At 37.8% G+C, this 18,200-nt stretch overlaps 2 protein-coding genes across 3 annotated transcripts; one reads left to right on the top strand and one right to left on the bottom strand.

The window, feature by feature from the left end:
• Positions 1–5,941: 5,941 nt before the first annotated feature.
• LOC309717212 (uncharacterized protein) lies at positions 5,942–10,642 on the bottom strand. The gene is made up of 4 exons (XM_082551603.1): positions 10,287–10,642; positions 9,013–9,385; positions 8,840–8,920; positions 5,942–8,265 (listed from the first exon to the last, which is right to left on the bottom strand). The coding sequence occupies exons 1-4, from the start codon at positions 10,523–10,525 to the stop codon at positions 7,888–7,890; spliced, it is 1,071 nt and encodes a 356-aa protein (XP_082407729.1). The 5' UTR covers positions 10,526–10,642; the 3' UTR covers positions 5,942–7,887.
• Positions 10,643–10,776: 134 nt separating this feature from the next.
• LOC309717304 (uncharacterized protein) lies at positions 10,777–15,185 on the top strand. 2 transcript variants are annotated; one of them, XM_082551759.1, is made up of 8 exons: positions 10,777–10,925; positions 11,786–11,910; positions 12,186–12,542; positions 12,631–12,850; positions 13,173–13,386; positions 13,562–13,709; positions 13,815–13,924; positions 14,157–15,185. In XM_082551759.1, exons 1-5 carry the CDS (start codon positions 10,886–10,888, stop codon positions 13,274–13,276), a joined length of 846 nt encoding a protein of 281 aa, XP_082407885.1. In that variant the 5' UTR covers positions 10,777–10,885; the 3' UTR covers positions 13,277–13,386; positions 13,562–13,709; positions 13,815–13,924; positions 14,157–15,185. The 2 variants fall into 2 exon arrangements, with proteins under 2 accessions (XP_082407885.1, XP_082407884.1); XM_082551758.1 differs by having other exon boundaries at positions 13,173–13,709.
• Positions 15,186–18,200: the final 3,015 nt, after the last annotated feature.

Here is an 18,200-nt window from a genome sequence, read left to right as displayed (position 1 = left end):
GGTGGCCTACCTTCGCCACATCTCCCACAGTTTCAAGTCTAAAGATGGTGGTGCCTGTAGCGGCTGGCATCTCTCACAGCCTCTGCGTTTCTAAATGGAGGGACAGTAACTGCGTGTATATGTAAGCGGGTAAAACCTTCAGATAGTCAGATTAACAGTAACAGTATTTACTGTCATTCTGCAATTCATCTCATGTAAACAATAACGTGGCGCACAGCATGACATGAAAAAGTAATATAAAAGTATCTTACTGTATATTTTACAGTTTTGTACTGTCTTTCCAGAATATCATTAAATTTACATAAGTAGACTGTGATTTTACATGTCAAATGTAAAATAACATAACATCACTGTAAATGTAATAAAACACAATTTTCTTGTTTTTTAAATATTTGTTTTGTACATATGCATATTTAGATTGTAAAAATACATTCAGAAATGTATCATAATTTCACAAATATTTGTCTGTTATTTGAGAGATTGATCTGTTAAATTCAAATGTAATACTATGGAAAAATATATAAAATGATCAAAAATTAATGAGAATAATTAATAATTAAAAGAGTATTTGAATTATAATTGTGCTGAAAATTTCATGCCATCTAGGTCTGATTCAATAATTCAGAGGTAACAAGTGAAAATATAATTAATAGGAATAAAAACAAAAAAAAAACATAAAACATTGCACGGCCACGCTGTGCTATTTATATATTTAAAAAAATAAATGTAGAGGTAGGAATTAATTAGCAATTAATATAAATCTCAAAGTATTCACAATATTCCTGAACAGAAATAGGCCTCTGCACCTGGGGTGAGGGCGTGGCCATGAAAACAATGTGACATGCCATTGGATGTTGGGATACATAATAAAATGTCGCTAAGCATTGTCCAATGAATGTGAAGTAACAACCACAAGGTCGCAGGTATGGCTGTGGAAAGTAGTGATGGTAAATTTAATTCTTTTTTTCCTAAATCGAGTTTGAATGAGTCACTCACCAAAGTGAACCGGGTTTTTTGAGTCATTTGAGTCACTTGACCAGAGTGCAAAAGATGTACATTTTCACTCAAACTTAATTTGTTTCTCTTATTATGTATATCCTACTGCTAAGATGAGTGATTGAAAAAGAAAAACAACTAATTTGATGGAGCAAAAAAGAACAAAAAAATTTCTAAAGGGAACATTTATTTTATTTATTTTATTTTATTAGTATTTTCCTCAAGTGTGTCAAATATATATTTTCTCATCTAAATGTCCATTGAGCTGTGAGCAGGGGACAGTAATGCGCCTTAACATTGGTTGCCAACCAAGAAGAAGAAGAAGCTGTGAGCCAGGAGGGAGGGGGTGAATAGCTCAAATGTGCTGTTAGCATGTTAGCAGAGCGATGCTACTGCGAACCGAGGAGCTATTGTCTTGATGTGAGCTTGTACTCAGGGTTTTTTCTTCCAGTTCAGAGCAGAAATGCTTGTTGTTAAGAAACTGTCTGTTGTTTTTTTCCCCCACAGTTTTAATTATAAGCTAGATATATTTCTACTAATGAAATTAGTTTGCTAAGAGCAAAAGGGATGAGTCAATTGGGCTTGTGAATCATGATTCACGAGTCAGTAAAGTGATTCTCAAGTACTGAACAATTCGTTCATGATTCGCGCATCACTAATGGAAAGCGCGGTGGAAGAGAGAGGTTGGTGAAAGATCATCCATGCAGTGCTGCAAGGCAAGTATATCAAACTCAGCTTAGTAGATTTAACTTGGAATTGCTTGACCACTATGGCTCGTAGTTTACTGAGACGGTAAAAGGCATGGAATCTTTAGCTATGAAGGCAAAGGACGTCGTCTGTCAGTATAAGGTGCAGTTAGTATACAGCTAGACCAGCTGCTATCTTGCTGGCCAGCAGAGTTGTTGTTCGCTAATTTGTTAGCTGCCAGCTTTCTGTGGCCGTGTAAACACAGCAGTTCCTACACGGATCGTTTCTACACCGCTAATACCCGTTAGGGGGCCCGCGATGACAGCTGCCACTGATGCATTTGTCTTAATGTGAAATTAAGTATACAACTTAAGAGCTAATAAATGGTAAATGGTAAATGGCCTGTATTTATATAGCACTTTACTAGTCCCTAAGGACCCCAAAGCGCTTTACATATCCAGTCATCCACCCATTCACACACACATTCACACACTGGTGATGGCAAGCTACATTGTAGCCACAGCCACCCTGGGGCGCACTGACAGGCAACCTGTTCCAGTCTAGCAACACACCTGCACTCTTGTAGAGAGCTCGTGCGTGCCAAGATGTGCTGTGTGATGAAGTGAGAGAAATAGGAAATAGAAGTAGCCCACTGTGCTAGCTTTGCCCAGAAAAATGTAATGGACATGTAAGCCAAGTATTTCCTTCTATTTTGTAGAAGGAAGTAGGGCTAAAGCAGCTGAGGCGAATTATTTGACTACATTTAAACGTACATTGCATACATGTATTTGGATTTTGGCAGGTTTCATGATTCATAAGGTTTTTTTTATTCCCCTGCAGATTAGTAGCGTGAGTTCTCAAATTTATTCAGTAAGCTGTAAAGGTGAGTATTGTGCTGCAATTAAGGATGTCAAAAGATTACACCTGTCGCAGTTGTGGTGCTTTAATGTAAATGTTTGGGCACCCATGGTCAACATTTAAGTTCATGTGAACAGTTAAGCAAGTAGAAGATGAAATAATCTCCAAATGGCTTAAAGTTATAGATGACATTTAATTTTAAATAAAATCATTTTCATATTTTTTTAAACAGAAAAGGAAAAGGCCCACAGTTAAAGTTTGGACACCTTGTAGTTGACCGTAGGGCCCAAACTGCATGCCAGTGTATGTAATTGATATACATCAGTTGTAACATTGCAGTTAGTTGTTTGAGTCATGTGTGGACTTGTTTTTTTGTCCCCTTGTCTCTTGTTCATGTACACAACAGGAAACTCTACTTTGGCAGCCGAGCACTTCATGTTATCTGTGGACCAGGCAATTGCGAATGGCCATATCACTATCTTCAGCGACACACTTATCCTGATTTGTGGCTCTTAATACTGCACGAACATTTCTTATCCAGTAGCCCAGGCAGCAACCTTGGAATTCTTGCAACGGTAAGGCGGCACCAGTCAATTTTATGCATTGAGACATAAGAATGATGAGACAGTGAAATCTAAAGTTATGGCTGTCTCTGAAATATTCTTAATTCATGCTCATGTCAAGTTATAGATAGAGACCTTTGAGTAGTAGATGCTCACAGATGTTTCACTACCCTCAAACAGCATTTGCAATAGACTCACAGGTTAACCAAACATCTTTGCATCACCCCTCTGTTCCACAATGACCTCTATGTCCAAACACGCACTCAAAAGCAAGCTCATTCTACACTTAGATTCATTGCAAATGTAAAAAAACACATACAGTCCAGTCCTCAGTTTCTTAATGAAGTTGTTGTTTTTCACTCAACAGATGCCTTAAGATTAACCCCGACAAGGGATCCAAAGTGGAGTGGAACACGTCTAAGAAAAACCTTGCAGTCAATCCAAAGGTTCTGACGTTGATCACCAAAATTGCGGACTATGAGTGGAGAGCATAAAAAGTTCTCATTTTTATCCTGAGGATAACCTTATCTGTGGTTCACTAGCACTGGTCTCTGGTTCATGGTCAATGTCAACAGCACGGGTGGCCCGCTTTATAGGGGAAAAGTGAAATATAGGCTGCAAATCCTATTCACATTTAGCTAGCATTGGTGCTAGCCAGTTGGTAGGTTACTGTCTGCTGACAGGCTCTCTGTCACTGTGTCCTGCTTTAGGTGTAGCATTGTCTTAAGTATTATCTTCATCTCAGTTCATTGTAATAAGCTATACTTTCACACTTGTGGTGCTTGCTCTGCAGGCACAGTCCCATTCGTTCAGTTATTTTGGTAAAAGTTTGTGTTAAAGTGACAACTTACAACATATCAATACTTATCAGTTAAGTATAATCAGCATAACAATGAGGCTTTTGTTTTACTCGAGTTGTTCTTTGCATATGATTACTTTGCAAATTTCTCCAAGGGAACTCAAATGGCCAGCAGCAGCCCTGAATGTGAGACTTTCAGAAAGCTAGAGCTACTTCTAAACCTGCAGGTTATGGGCCTCAAATATACCCCTTTTCGTTGCTCCAGATGTGGGGAGGCAGATGAATGTTCGAGGTGGCATCGTCCCCTTCTTTTGTGCTCAAGTGTGTGTTTGCATTAGATTCTTTTTTTCTACATGCCTTTGTTTATGCATAAGTGTTAGTTGTTCTTGGATTGTTCCAGGAAGGGTTATCTTTTTGTCAATAAAATCAATGTTAATGATTGAAACAATGTCTCATGTCTTATAAGTAAAATAAACATGTACAAACTGCTCATACACATGAATTAACATAATCTTGATGTAATTATAATCAGGGGTTTTGTTTAATAAGGGTTCTTTGGATGTTTTGTGACAGATAAAACCCACAATCTTACAGGGAGCACACTTAATTCAAACTGAAAGTCCAGTAAATATTCAGGAAATGTATGTTAAATTACACTTAAAATCTAAATTTACATGTGATATTATGTAAAATTAACAGTGAATTGTAATTTTAAAGCCACTATCTAGTCTTTTTGACATGTTTTGAAAGATAAATCGAATTATTTTGTGTTGTATAATGTAGTATTACATCAAATATAATTGAATATACAACTTTTTTAAATCAAGTAGTGTTATTTAACCCAACTGTTAACTGTATATTTCTGTACATTTAAGCATTATTATTCATATTGCCACATTCATTGACCATGTTTATAGGTAATTTCATTGTTTAATCACGTTAAAATGTTCCTAATTTAATGTTTAAAAGCACATGGAAAAGGCAAAATCCCATGTAAAATTAGCGCAACAAACTCTATTTTCATTACTGAAAATAATTGTATTTTTATGAGAAAGTTATTTTCTGTTATTTTACGGTATTATTTTGGCGCCCCAGCTGGTGGAATATTACTGTTTTTTTACGATGTTTTTTTTAACAGTGTACCTTTGACGTTGCGTGACGAACTCTGTATTCCTCGTCCACACGTAAACGCAAAAAAGGATTTTTAAAAAATCTGTTTTGGGTGATTCGAAATGCTGTTTATGTGTGGACAAAACAGCTGCTTTTTCAAAAATACCCGTGTAGGTGTGGCTGTAGCATAAAAGAGTTAGTAGTTTATTTTATTACTACCTGTAATTTATTGCAGATTACTTTTATTTGCTTAACTGTTTACTAAAAGTTTGAGGTGTGAAATAAACCACAATGGAGCAAAATATGGGTGTGTGTGGTTGGAGGATGTGTTTGTGTGCGTGCGTGCGTGCACGCGGGGAGGGGGGGGGTGACTTGCAAAACAAAGGGGGGCCTAGCAAAACAAGTTTGGGAATCACTGATGTAGAGATTTGTCTGCTACTGGAACTCGTTGAGGCTCTTTGTTATTTGGGCTCTAATTTGAGGTGCTGTTAATTTGCCATTTCTGATGCTGGTGACTCTGATGAATTTATCCTGACTCTTGGTATTCCTTTCCTGGGGTGGTCCTCATGTGAACCAGTTTCATTGTAGCTCTTGATGGTTTTTGCAACTGCACTTGGGGACACATTCAAAGTTTTGGTAATTTTCTGACTGACTGACCTTCAGTTCTTAAAGCAGGGGCGTCACTACACTGCAAAAAACGATTTTCAAGAAAGTAAAAAAACCCTTGTTTATGGACATTTTTTCTTATTTTTTGTCTAAAAAGAAAATATATTCTTAACAAGCAAGTTTTGCACAAGAAAATAAATCTTATTCTAGGAAAATATGTCTAACTTTTCCTTAAAAGGATATTTCAGCTCATCTTGAGCTTTATTTACCAGTTACAAGGTATGAAAACCGTTTGGTTGAAATTCCCTAATAAAAACAAGATTATTTTTCTCATTTCAAGAGTAAGGCCACTTAAACAGCTGCTCAGTTTAAGAAATGTATTTATTGACACTAAAGTGTAATAAAACTGCTGTCAAGTTTGACAAAACATGCACAAAAGCTGGAACTAAAAGCACATGATAAACATGAAATAAAGGCCCATTTGAAAAACAGAAACGGCATAACTCATTCACTTTAGGCCATGTCAAACAGATTAATAGATCAGCATCAGACAAGTATCAGTACACATATCTTCACTGTGGCAATGCTACAATCGCATTCAACTGTCAGATTTGATAGAAAACTCAACAACAAAACTGTCCAAAACAATAACCTGATAATACAGTTCATGCATGTAAAGCAGTGTGCCTTTTATAAAACATCTGTTGAACTCATGTGTAGTCCAATTACATCACACAGGTAATATTTCATGACTGCATATGTCATATCTTTGTGTGTGAAACTGTAATATGGAGTGAAATCCATAAGATTATCAGCGGATATCAGCTCCGTTGCTTGTGCCATGTTTGGAATCTCTATCTTATATTACATGTAATCTTTGTCATAACAAATGGTATTGTGCTGCTGGAATTCAAAACAGTACAATGATGAATTGATCACATAGATATTTTTCACAAGCCCAAATATAGGTAAACCACTAGAACCAACAGCACAAACAATTAATGACCTATCCCTTATGTATTTGTTACCATTTAGATTAAGCCATTTAACAGTCACTGCATGGTTTACTTCATCATTTCCAAGGAAGGCCCTCATTTTTTCTTTTAAGTATGACATTATGCTTACTTCTGAGGTTGGTCCTAATGTGCATTCATTGGAAAAAAATGGGGTGATCAAAACTATCCACATTCTGACAACATTCATACATTTGATTATGCTTTATTAAAGATTTGCAAACATTTTTAAAATTTATTTTTGACGCCCATTGTTTGAAAAAGCGATGTTTCGATTCAAATCTCATGCACATATGACGGACCATTGGTCCCAAACGTTTAATTTGGCTTGGTGTATGAATCAAATAATGTTGTTTTGGTGTGATGTTGTTATATGGGAATAGGGCTTTCATGTGCTTCAAGTGCTGTTCAATGAGGATTTTCAACTTGTTAATAGTCTGCAGACTGATGACAGGAGCAAGTAAAATCTGAACTATCTCAATGAGTTCAAGAATGAATGCGTAGTGTTCAGTACCTTTCAACACACACTTTATTTCTAATGGAGCAATCCCTTCAAAAATTACATGCATCATGTCTTGGGGTGTTTGTTGGATCAAGTTGAATGCTGGGAAATTAATAAGTTTGCTTCTTCTGTTTATTCCATATGTTGTTTTTAAGCTGCTTCTTAGATACTCTGTGTTGGCCTTCTCAATTTCGCTACATTGCCGGACATGTCGTTCAAATGTCCGTTCCTCAAAGTTATCCTCATCAAAATAAATTTGCATGTCCTCAAATGAACATTCACACTGCCTGCATTTACTATGAGCAAACCCAACACCCTCTTTAAACCCGCAAAGCTCATGTTGCGCCAAAGTGTCTCCACATAATGAAACTAATGCTCCAAATATTTCACGTTCACCATTTCCAGTTTGAATTTTAACTCCATTATATAGCTTCACTAAGTCCTCATGCAGCCTTTGCAAGATTCCATCTACACCACATTCAGAAAGCGCACTCTTTTTTGCAATGGCAAGTAGACGAATGGCAGGTAGTTTTGATCGATATTTAGGATTAATGTTTCCCAAAGTATAATAGAACATTACCAACTTATTTTTGGAGGCATGAGACCCAAGTGGGTTACAAATTTCAATTTCATCTGAGTAAAGGATAATCTGTAAGGCAGAGGGGTGTGCAGAAAATAAACGGTGAGACTTCATGAGTTCTCCATCTATGATATCATATAAATACTCATTTCTCTAATTTTTCTGCTCATCTATCAATGCCAAAACTCTTGGATGGGACAATAACTGCTCCAAACTTCTGACAAGCGGAACATAATGAAAACATTTGGGCACAGTAGTGAGGAATCTTTTTTTCCCTTTTTTTCCCCTTTTTTTCCCATGACAGCAGTATACCCAACACAAACCTCCTCGGACTCCACAAAATTGAAATGTCTCTTTATCACATCATCCTGCCTGTATGTTGTTGAAACAGAGGCAAATGGATCCTCAATCTGGTCGAAGACTGCCAAAACATCTTTTTCAAGTCCACTTCCATGATGCTGCTGGAAAACCTTTTGTACCTGACTTCTCAGATTATTGACCAACGATGCCTGATACTGTTGTAATGCTGCAACGACATCATTCACACCACTCTGAAAAACAGACAGAAAGGACAAACGACATCTTAGTTGTTTGCTATTAAAAGAGATTTATTTTTAGCGAATAGACAACTTATAATGTAAGTACTAATAATGTACGTAGCTCTGCAACCAAAAAAACTGCATAGAATTATTTGACTGTTTCTTATAGATTTTTTCCCTCACTGAAACTGAAGAAAAAAAAAAAATTTTTAAATTCCTTCTCGGATTTCTTGCAAAACTCAAATTTTTAGTTTACTTAAGATTACAATTTTCCTTTTTAAACTGAGACTAAGAGTTAGGTGGCAGAGGAAGGCTTGTGATGGGAGCAACCCTGAAAAGGATAGGCGGAGGCAAATGGATGGATGGCTGGAGACTATGACTGCCTTAGTTTACCTAAGGCAGTCATAGTCATTTGTTGGAAAGTTGGAGGCACATACAAGTGATGCTCGGTTTTGCATAGTTACTATTAGGATAATCAGAATGAATTAAAGGCTGTTACAGTTTAGGGAAATTGTTAATAATAAATGATGAAAAAAAATAGAGCCACATGTTAAAATAATCATTCTAATTTTGTATGAGCACAAACCTGTGAAAGACGATGTTTCTCTCTTGCAGTCAATACAAGAGCTGTTGCTTGTCTGGTAAGAACATCGTGGCAGGAGTCATCCTTCAGAAAAGAGAAATAAATATAGGAATGTTATAAACTGGTAAAATGTTTTATCAAAAGAAGTTGTTATTGTTCAGTAGTGATAGACTCACCATAGATTGGGATGATGCTACTCCATCTGCGAACCCGCTTGGACAAGCTGCTGAAATGTTTGGAGTCGAGGTATCATTGTTGGTCTGGGATGGAACAAGGGGCCTTTGCGAGATATGGGCACCATCATCGAAGCCAGAGTACAATGTCTTATTATTGTCAAAAGTACCAAAATGTTCGGGGCACACACTGTCTGGATCATGCTGTATTGTGTTTTGATCAATCACTGCATCTTCTCCTGAGTTCAATCTGGTGTCTACAGCTGCATCCATTGTTGGCTGGCTTGTTGGCTGGTTTTCGACCACTGGATCAGTCCTGTAGGCCCACATGTTACTCAGACTTCTGTTCTCCGCTGATGAGGGTTCCCTCCTAGAACTGCAATTGAGATTAATTGATTAATTGACTAGTTAAAGATATTAATTACAAGCTACACTGATCATTTCTAAATAATTCTATTCTGCATTTGATAATTTACTCCAAAATATGTATGTTTTCAGACTGAGTTTAATAAATTGTTACTAATTTATTGCTGATTGATATTTGGTAGCTTAACTGTAGTTTAAAAGCTTTAAAAATCCTCAAAAACCTAAACCTGGAAAGCTAAACTAAAGAACACAGGAAACATTGAAAATGTTGCAAAAACCTTACAACCTGGAGCAAGGAGCATGAGACATGAAAACCTGAGGGAGGGAACACAGATGACACAGAGGAGAAAATGCAGACGATCCGACAAAGAACAGAGGGAAGCACACACTAAATATACACACACACAGGGAAACGAGGAATTGGCAGACAGGTACGAAACACAGCTGACACTAATCAGATGAGAAGAGACCAGGGGGAAGGGCAACAGAATACACTGATGCAGGGCATGGGACTATCAAAGTAAAACAGGAATAAACATGAACATCAAACCAGGGACACTTGACTCAAGACAAGGGAGGCACGGAGAACACCTAAACACAGGAAATAATTAACAAATAACCAGGAAACTAACTGAAACAATGAATATTAATAAACACAAACAACCAAGGAGACTCTGGACCATGCCCATTGGTTTATTTAAAACAAAAGTAAAAAAAATAAATAAAAATGGTGTTTTCTCTATTAGGAGAAATTAAGCACTCAGAAAAATTGTTTAGAAATAGCATTGATGTGGATCATAAGGAATTAGCATTAACATATCTACTGTTAAGCTGTAAACACAAGTAGGAATCTAACATGAATACTTTATATGATTATTTTCAAAGATATCAAAGTATATAGTCAGTCTCACCTTACAGATTTCTGTGTCCTAGTCGATCCGCTGCATCGTCCATTGCCAAGGTGGTCGGAGTGTGTTCGACGAATGTGATACCAAAATGAATTGTAAACACGATATTCTTTGACACATCCATCTATGCCACAAACTACACGGAAATCTGGACTATGGCTATGTGCAGAATTAATATGACTCAGTAAGGATTTGAGGGTCAGACCCACAAAAACGAAGCAGATAACACAGCGCCAAATCATTTTGTTTCACTGGTCTGTGAACCGTTTTTCCCATAAAGCCAAGATGTCCAGGATTATTCCATTAAGGGGTAGGAATGGCTATCCTAATTCGGTGCCTTATAACAGCTGTACTAAGTAATAGTACCGACATGTCAGTATTTACTTAATATAATCTAACTAAATAGTTAAATCTTTAAATATATAGAATTTTATAGATATAAAACAGCGAACTAAACCATTTCTGTACACAACCCCATACTCCTGAGTTGGTACAGTCCAGCTTCGCGCCTCTAGCTTCGCACCTCAAATTTGGATTGCAGGATTAGTAATATTTTTGGGTCCGGGATACAGTGGTACAGTGTGAAGAAATTAAGGCATGCTATGGAGAAACTGGACGAAATAACAATTGCCACCCTGAAAGGTATGTGACTGTTTTGTTTTTTCTATGTTTTGTGTTCTGCTATGTTGCATGGTAAGTCGCTAGCATGGCAGGCTATACCCGGTTGTTAGCTTAGCTTGTGCGGTTAGCTTAGTTGCATTAGCATATTTAAATATGCTAGTGCTATTACACTACATACATGGGTATTTCTGAAAACTGAGATTTTCCGTTTTCATTTTAAAAATAATCCCGTCCACACGGAAACGCAGAAATGAAGGAAAACGCTGCTAGGAACATGCCAAAGCAACAGGTGGCGATATATTCCTAACCGTGTAGAAATGTTGGCCAATCAGAAGTCTAGAAGCCTCGGTGGGAAATAGTAAAGAAAGATGGGGCATAGAAGCAGAACCCAGTCTGGAGGGACAGTAACTGTGTATATGTAAGTATTTAAACACTGCAGAGAGTACAATTAACAGTAACAGTATTGTAGAAATTCATTTCACCGAAACAATAACGTGGCGGACAAGGCCCACACCTTTGACGCTGCGTTTTCTCCGTTTTTCTCGTCCACACCTAAATGCAAAAAAGGAGTTTTCGAAAATATCCACCCTGGCAAGCGTTTTTAGAAATCTCCTTTTTCAGTGACTGAAAACGCTGTTTACGTGTGGACGAAAGGTGCAAGCGAATCACAAATATAATACTTTTTCCAGTCAATGGGAGGAAGGTAATTTAGAACCTGTGGAGCAGTCAGGAGGGAATATAATGGAATAGAGTATTGTTTTTAAATGGTAAATATTAAATTATGTTTCTTGTGTATCCTGTTTGTTACCCAAGCAAAGCTGTCAGCTGGCTTGCACATGAGGATGATGCAATGTAGTGATAATTGGAAACTCCTATTGCAGAAGCAAATGTTGGAGAAGACCTGCTCTCGTCACTTTCACGAGATGACATCAAAGATCTGTTTCCTGGTCCTGAATATTTCCTCAGGCGTCGGGCTCTATGGCTTGCAGTGCACAAATGTGAAGAAGTAAGTTCTGTCCTATCGCTGTGTGACAAAACTGAGAACACACCAGCTTGTTTTATGCAGTTTCAAGTAATTCCACCAATACTCACTTAACAGATAGACAGTAGAATCTTCTTTAGTTTTGATTTAAATCAAGTGGCCCACACATTTATTAAATATACATATTTTTTATTGTTCAACACTTTACTGATATTTTGTTGTACTTTCTTTCATGTGTAGAGACCTAAAGTTCTTGTGCAATTTTACGTGAAATTAGCCCCATGTACACTGTATTTTAGAACAAGACTGCTGCTGAAAAAATGCTAACAACTACTGGAGATGGTGACTTCTCCAGAGAGGAACCCAGCACTTCTAAGTTTGTGACTATGTCCAACCCAGAGTACATAGTCTTCACAGACAGTGAACTTGAGCAAGCTCGACATTCCTACTTTGAAAAGAAGCGGCTGGGGACAGAGTGTGCTGAACCTTTGTCAAAGGAACTCTTTTGTCGACTTGTAAGAAACACCATGACAAACATGATTTCGATAGCAAGAGCAGCTGAAGACTCCAGATACCCCAGCAAACATGAGGTTGATGCCATGGCAAAGCGATTAATGGAGTACTACCCAATGCTTAAAGAAACGTGTGGTGAGTGGGTAAGTAGCATTTGCTCAATACCACTCTGTGTTAATCATGAGTGATGTATCTTATCATCTTTTAATTTTTACCGTTTGTACCTGTTAGGAGCATGTTGCTAAAAAGCTAATGAAGAGACTCTCCAATGTCAAAAGTCCAAGGAAGGGCAAAAAACCTCCTGCGAAGAAGCCAAGAAAGGATGGGAATGAAAGCATTGCAAAAAGTGACAGCAGTGGGGAGTCCAGTGCATCAACTATTATTCTAGATAAATCACCAGTTAGATCGATGGGCACCCCAGTGCACCACCAGGATGGCAGTGATGAAGAATGTAAGTATAATATAATGCACCCTCTTATTACAGCCTGAGTGTAAATGTGGTTTGGACGATACTTTTTGTTTTTTTGTTAAAAATTCTGCTAACAATGGAACACAACTACTTCACTGTTTATCTTGGAATCTTTGTGTTCCATTTAATAGTGACAACTTCACAGGATTAATGAACAATTTTAAGATAGGTGGTTAGTTAATTTGTTGATCTAATTTACAGAAATATTTTGGTATTTTTGTATTATTGTTTTGCACCAATAACAGATATATAAAGCCTTACTGTGGCAATAAATGATTTACACACCTCTGCTCTGTGTGTTTAGCTGGTTCAGCTGACTTCTTTGACAGCCAAAAAACCCAGGCAAGACACTTCAAGAAATATACAAGACCAAAAAACCGAACAAAGCTGCTGTTACCCAACTGCTGAACCTGGAGTTTGAGTCTAGAAGACAATTCATTAACTCTGATGCTATAAAGGAGCAGGACAGAGCAGTGAAGATACTAGAGGCATATCCTTGTTTCAGAGAACTGGACCATGTAAGCAGCACTTATTTCTTTTAGCCATCCTGTTATTCCTTTGGGGACATTTTGATATGATTTTCAAATTTCTTAAATACTGGCCCTCATGTTTAAATTGTTATCACTTATTGTCAAGACCAGATACAGAGCTAGACAGATCTATCTTAGTTGGGTTTCTGTCTGTATTTTTCAGGTCCTTGATGAGCTGCGGAGAATTATTCAACCATCCAACTTGAAATACATTTCTGAGATGAAGGATAGATGGGAAATCTTCTACTCGAAGGTGCAGTTTTATGGTGTCATGAAGAAAGTTATGAAGCCGCCAAAAACTTTGGATGGAGGTAATGCTACAGTATCTTGATTTGTCTACATTTATGCTTTGCAGATTACATTATTTGCAATGCTTAATGGTGTTGCCCTGTCTTATTTTTCTTTTTTCAAACCAGTGGAACATGCAGCAGCTGTGTTCAGAGCCCTTCCCGTGCTTTTCCCTTCCAGCACAGTACCACCTAAGAAGCTGGGCATCTGTAGTGAGGCTTTTTTCCATGTCCTAAAGGTAAGGCTGCAATATTCTATGTGTATATATTGTTGAATTTTGCAGTTACTCATGTTTTCATTTTATATATTTTACTTTGGAGTCAGTCAAATATTCTTAAAGTTCAGATCCCCATAACATGTTGATGTTAATAAAACCTACAAAAAAAGTTGATCTATTTTAAACTGTAATGCAACTCAAAAATTGTATTTCTTACGGTCTTGTTCTAATCCTCTTTTTTTCTGTCATGTAGACTTCAGAAGACCCTGAAGGCTACCTGCGTCAGCGACCCCTGGCTTGTCCAGTTCTGCTTGTCTCTGAAGGCAACTGCATGATAGCTGTTGGAACCACACCAGTGAGCACTTTTGACCGGAAGGATCTTAATGAGGGACTGCTCTATCTGATGGCATATTACTATGCCCTCCACCTCACATATCCAAAGTGCATTTCCACGCTGCTGTCTGTCTTGCAAACTGAAATACTCAAAGACTCCATCCATGACCGAGATTCAACCCCCTCTTACAAGAAGGCGCTTGGTGAGTGGAAGTCATTCATTGAGTGAGTCTCTCAGATGACAGACTCCATCTGCCTTGTTTATCAGACTCAGTGTTGGTCAGTGAGGTTGTTTTTTTTCTCTCTAGAAAAGTTGTTCAAATGTAAAACACATGTTTGTTTGTGTGGTCGTTAAACTTGTTCTTCTAAAATGTTATGTAATATAGGATTTGAAATAGTGATTGTTTTAAGCTTCAGCAAAATTTATTTTTGATACCAGCCATGAGTGTGTTATACTGTTATTATTCATGTTAAGAGTATCTGGAATATGCACTTCTTATATTGGCCATGTTACACAGTACCCTGCTGAAATGTATAATTTTAGACATGATTCTCCTGGAACAGACCTCAGTGAGTTACTGACCCATTGCTGTGTCAATAAAAGCGCAAAATCTAAGAGTGCTTTTGCTGTCTTAATTTAAGATGAATTCCCTTATTTTTAGTAGCTTTTTGAAGAGATGGTGTCTTATTCTCAGGAATTTTTGCTGATTATTGTTCTCAGAGTCGAAACATAATTCTTATAGTTAGCTCAATCAAGAAAGAAACAATTCAGTTTTAAGAAAATTTGTCCTATAGTAAGGTGTTTTTTTTATGTGAAAAATCTAAATTAAGGTGTCGAATCTTAAAGTAAGCAAATAATTCTTGAAAACAGCTTGTTCAAGAAAGCATAATACTCATTTTAGGTACAGATTTTCTAAATATCAAAGTATATTTTACTTATAATAAGTCATATTTTCTTCAAATAAGCATACATTTTAGACAATTTTGTCTAGTTAAAAGGCATATGGCAGTTAATTTGCTAGTTTTAAGAATTCTAGTCAAGCAACTTTTGCTTACCCCATTGGCAGATTTTTTGCTCAAAACAAGAAAATTTTGTCAGATTTAAGAATATTTGGCTTGTTTCAAGTATAGCTGTTTTTGCAGTGTAGGTTTTAAGGACAGGGGAGGCTTAGGCCCCAAGAGATGCACACGATATGAACGAACGTAGTGAATGAGCATAAAATTTCACAAACAGAAAACAAAGACTGAGAAATTGTTTTCCTACTTTTTTGGACAGATTAAATATCCTAGGCCACCAATAGATCTATTGTTTTATTTCAGTCTGTTTTATAATACAGTACAACAAGAAAACAGAGGAAATGTGTTTGCTGCATCAATAACAAGAAAAAAACTGAAAATAAAAAAGTATATCATTTTTATGGCTGCAATCACCAGTTACTTGGTGGGTGGAAGAATGATGTCTGTTTTTAAGAGTGGCAAATCGGTCAATCACTCTGTTGTGACTCAGATGCTGAGTGTGTCTTTTTTCAATAGACATGACTGTGAAGTCTTTTCTGACCCATTGTTTGACGCAGCCAGGAGTGCAGCCGACGCAGTGCACTAAAGGACCTTTCGCACGAGCAGGCACTGTTAGGGCAACTTGGATGGTTGCCTTCAGAGAGGGAAACATGTCTGAATCAAGGAGGTTGTACACAGACAACATATTTTTGGGTGGAAATCCAGCCTCTGTTTTCCGGGTAAGAAAGTTTCTGGCCACCAGAACCTCCTCTTTTTTCAGGTCAAGTCTGTAGTGCTTTGCAAGTTCATTCAAGTGTGGTTCACTCAAGAAGTTCTCAGATTTAGGACTGCATGCCTGGATGCCTTTTAGCAGCCCTGCATCTACACTGCAAAATCTTTGATCAAGCTCGCCAACCATCCGATCCACACAAGTGAAAAGTAACTCTCTTTTCAATGTGTCCGAGTTGTTAATTCAGTGCGTGAACCCACAGTTGCCTCCAGGACAAAATCCTCCATCATCTGTTTGTGCCTTGTCTTGGCACCTGGTTCAGGGATACTGTGGGTGTTACACAGGGCCTTGGTTTTCTCATACAACTCTGAGTGTTTGCCCTTTGGTGTGTCACACACAGCTTGTTTGCAGATAAAAGCTTCTGCCAGGTCTAAAGTCTCTTTCTGCAGGAATTTGTGGAGTCCTTCGGTTACAGACAGAATCGACTGAAACATTAGTAGTGCATAGACTGCTGAGAACTTGTAGGGCTTTGCTCTGAGACCAACAGCTATGGGGGATCCAATTGCAGATAGGCACTCCAAAATGGCAGGCAATGTTTCAAGAACTGCACTGATTGATCGCAACTGACATGCCCAGCAAGTGTTTGGAAGTTGCACAAGCTCAGTTTTTGTCAATCCAAGCTTTGCCTGAGTCTCCATGAACTTATGATGATTGACTAGGGAGGTGCTGAAGAAAGAATACACACACTCCAACAAGCTGAAAAGCTCCACAGCCTCTGGGATAGCCTTGCAAGTATTGCACAAAACCAGGTTGAGTTGATGAGCATAACAATGCACATAGATAGCCTCAGGATGGAGCCTTCTAAAATGTGCTTGTACACCTCCAGTGGAGCCACTCATAACGGCTGCACCATCATATGTTTGTGCTACACACTTAAGCTCTGCAAGACCATTGTTTTGGATTTGCTGCTGAATCTCATTTGCAATGGACTGGGCATCAATGATGTTATCTCTGCAAGTGCAACGAAACGCTCCTTCACTGCACCCTCTGACATGTACCTGACACAAATAGCTAACTGCTCTGCCTTTTCATCCCTTGCCTCATCTGCCATGATGGAATAGACTTTAGACTTTGTCATTTCAGATACAATGACACTAGTAACCTCCTGGGCACAACAGTCAATCATGTCATTCTGGGATGTTGGCGAGATATACTGTACATTTTTGGGGATTATGTTTTTGAAGAAAATCAAACTCCTTCAAAATCTCTATGCACGCAAGAAAATTCCCTCTGTTTGGGCTGTCTTCACCTTCATCATGGCAACGAAAAGGGAGTCCCTGTCTCCCTAACATAGAGGTTACTGCAACAATTCATCTGAGATACTCTCTTCTTTCGACTATCTCACTCACATTTGCAGTTGCTATCATCTGTGCAACGTTTCCCTGTTTGCTAGTTCCCTGGTAGCTTTTCCATGTGACAACACTGTCCTTACGTGTTTGTGCCATCTCATACTTGCCAAAGATGACTAACGTTTTCTTCCAGTTCTTGTAACCGCTACTGACCAAACTATCATATTTGATGTTTTTGCAAAACATTCTACATGGGAAGCAGAAAGCTGCATTCTGGCTGACTGAATATTCTAACCAGTTGTGCTTTTCAAAACAGCTGTGGTTAAATGCTCACTTCTGTGTACCAAAAGTATCATGTGGATAGCTCTTCAGCTTTACCTGTCTGGGCTCTGTGTCTTTGTCACCTAAATCAAACCCTGTAGTAGAATGAGTTGCTCCAGCTGCTTCATCATTTTCCCTCTCTTGGCCTGTTTGCTCTCCTCTCTCTGTAATAACTTGATCTTCCTCTGCCTCTCGATCCATTTGCTGCAGCTCCCCTGTCTCTCCTTGCTCTCTCTGACTTGAACTTGCCTTTTGACCTTTTTTTTCTCCTTCTGCCTCACCCTTCAAGATACATTAAAACATACAGAATTGTAATGTAAATTGCTAGTATCATGACTTCTGCTCACACGCCACAGTAATTTGTTGCTCCCAAATATTTTGAAGTTACAAACATTACATTTTGAGCACGCATGTGACTAAAATGGTTGCAATTTAAAGCCCTGAAAAATATTACTAAATTACTTGAATTGAAGTAATATTAAAATAGAACCCTCAAAAATATGTGAGTCAGGCTAATTTGACTTGTTATATATATATATATATATATATATATATATATATATATATA

This window comes from Aulonocara stuartgranti, assembly GCF_965226115.1.
Source record: "Aulonocara stuartgranti genome assembly, chromosome: 2".
NCBI classification, from domain to species: Eukaryota; Metazoa; Chordata; class Actinopteri; order Cichliformes; family Cichlidae; genus Aulonocara; species Aulonocara stuartgranti.
This window is presented reverse-complemented; position numbering and strand designations above follow the sequence as displayed.

Bases quoted from the DNA above. Each gene is read 5' to 3' on its own strand.
- LOC309717212 (XM_082551603.1), bottom strand. From the start codon at position 10,525: ATGATTTGGCGCTGTGTTATCTGCTTCGTTTTTGTGGGTCTGACCCTC. The intron at 9,386-10,286 runs GTGAGACTGACT...TCTCAATTGCAG, and splicing joins AGGACACAGAAATCTGTAAG to TTCTAGGAGGGAACCCTCAT. The intron at 8,266-8,839 runs GTTTGTGCTCAT...TCTGTTTTTCAG, and splicing joins AGAAACATCGTCTTTCACAG to AGTGGTGTGAATGATGTCGT.
- LOC309717304 (XM_082551759.1), top strand. From the start codon at position 10,886: ATGGAGAAACTGGACGAAATAACAATTGCCACCCTGAAAG. The intron at 10,926-11,785 runs GTATGTGACTGT...CTCCTATTGCAG, and splicing joins AACAATTGCCACCCTGAAAG to AAGCAAATGTTGGAGAAGAC. The intron at 12,851-13,172 runs GTAAGTATAATA...CTGTGTGTTTAG, and splicing joins GGATGGCAGTGATGAAGAAT to CTGGTTCAGCTGACTTCTTT.